Source organism: Arachis duranensis, chromosome 10 (assembly GCF_000817695.3).
Source record: "Arachis duranensis cultivar V14167 chromosome 10, aradu.V14167.gnm2.J7QH, whole genome shotgun sequence".
In the NCBI taxonomy this organism is placed as follows: Eukaryota; Viridiplantae; Streptophyta; class Magnoliopsida; order Fabales; family Fabaceae; genus Arachis; species Arachis duranensis.
Genome location: NC_029781.3, coordinates 17703277 through 17705253, shown reverse-complemented (window position 1 = coordinate 17705253; position 1977 = coordinate 17703277). Strand labels below are relative to the sequence as shown.

The 1977-nt window shown below is 24.6% G+C and overlaps 1 protein-coding gene across 1 annotated transcript in view; it reads left to right on the top strand.

The window, feature by feature from the left end:
- Positions 1 to 1977, top strand: part of LOC107469319 (uncharacterized) — a 3919-nt gene that overhangs the window by 1205 nt on the left and 737 nt on the right. The window contains exon 2 of the mRNA XM_052254866.1: positions 1315 to 1342. Coding sequence (XP_052110826.1) covers positions 1315 to 1342 — 28 coding nt within the window. The remainder of the gene's footprint in view (positions 1 to 1314; positions 1343 to 1977) is intronic.

The following is a 1977-nucleotide window of genomic DNA, read 5'->3' as shown; positions in this document are numbered from 1 at the left end:
ATATAAATTTTAGTTTTTTAAATTATTTTATTTTTTAATATTTTTATTTTTATTATTAAAAATTTATCAAACACACTAAAAATAAAAAATATATTTTTTATTAAATTTTTTTATCAACTTAATAATATTTAAATAAACACACAATATTGTTAGTTGTTTTAGCTAGCTACATATATTTTTTAATTTAATAATTTTTATATTAATTAAGAAACTTTGAATAAGTAATTGTTTTCTTTTTTAACTGTATTTAATAAATTTATGATAATAAATTTATGAAACTAGAACATGTTTGATATAAATTATATCAAATAAGAACGTATATGATATATTTATGATAAAAAATATTAAATGATTAATATTTTTTTTCTTACATTTACTTTATATTCAAATCAGCACTAACTAACTTTTTATATTTTCACTAAAAATATTAACTTTTAGTATTGTCATTTATAAAAATGGGTGACATCAAACTTAATATTATTGTGGTGGGGAAGGATAGGATTATACCCTTAAATCAGAAACTTGGGTTTATATGCTTTTTTTTTATAGGGGTGTCCACGGATCGGATCTGATCTGTATATCTGCGGTGTTTATTCGTATCCGATCCGAAAATTGTGGATATGGATCCGATCCGCAAGGCTTTCGAATTGGATCGGATCGGATCCATACACTAATCGAATCGGATTGCGAATTTTGTGTTAGTATCCGCATATCCGCGTATCCGCAAAATTAAAGAAATAAATAAGTAAATATTCTTTTTATGTTTTATTTCAATTAATAATTATCATATATGTATATTGTTTTAATTTATTATTTAAGAAAAGTATGTGCATTATTTAAGAAAAGTATGTTTAATATTATTTTAAGAGTAAACATATTTAAAAGAATAGAAAAAATGAATTTTATTGATATTTTTTAATAAAAATAAGCTTTTAAAAATATTTTTATGTTTTGCAGATATATCTGATCTGCAAATGTGCAGATCGGATCGGATCGGATCCAACTTTAAAAGTTGCGGATATTAGATCCGATCCGATGATTTTAATGCGGATCGGATCGAAATTTTGACCATATGCGATCTGCAGAGCTTGCTACAATAACTCTCAACAAAGTATAACGATCACAGGCAAAAGGATAGCAATAGTAAGGAGTAATATTATGCAGAACGTGCAAGTGTATGAATATGAAGAATGAATCAATGTATGGATAGTAGAATGATTTCACTACACGTATATAAAAACTACATCTATAGTCATCATTGTATAAGCTTTTTAGACTCAAATAGCGAATATGATCATTACTTATGTTCCAAAGTCCAAATAGTAGGTTAGAGAGAGAGAGAGAGCGGTGAGAGCTCTAATCATGATTATCATATCAAAATCAAGTCCGTTACGAGTATTACAAATTAACTATCAAAGCAATAATCATATATAATATATATAAAATAATACTACATGTAAAGATACACAAATAGATACAAATATATGACAACTATTTAGTAGTTGATTTTAAGTTTTACGTAGTACTTTTTTTTTTTTTATATTTCAGATAGTCTTACACTTTACGTATATTATACACTTGACTTAGTTCCTGATGTGATCTTCCCGTTTCTATGAAGCAATAAGTTTCTATATAGAATCCTCTCTTTGAAATTGATGGGTTGTTTTTGCAATCTATTTCTTATCTTTTAAGATTCTTATCTATCTCCTTGTCTAAATTTAAAATTTGTTAACTATTATTTTAGAGAATTTTTTTTCATTCAAAATATAATATCAGCCCTTTCTTTAGACAAATGTTTATTCGAATTGAATATGTCACTATAGAATCATTATTTACCTTTTTTTCTTTTAGTTTTTTAACTAATTAATTGAATATTTGACGTTCAACTTGAATGAAATAGATGTTATTATACAAATATTTTTTTGTTCAAAAAAAAAAATGCAACACACAATTTATTATTTTGTGGATAGGTGTGAT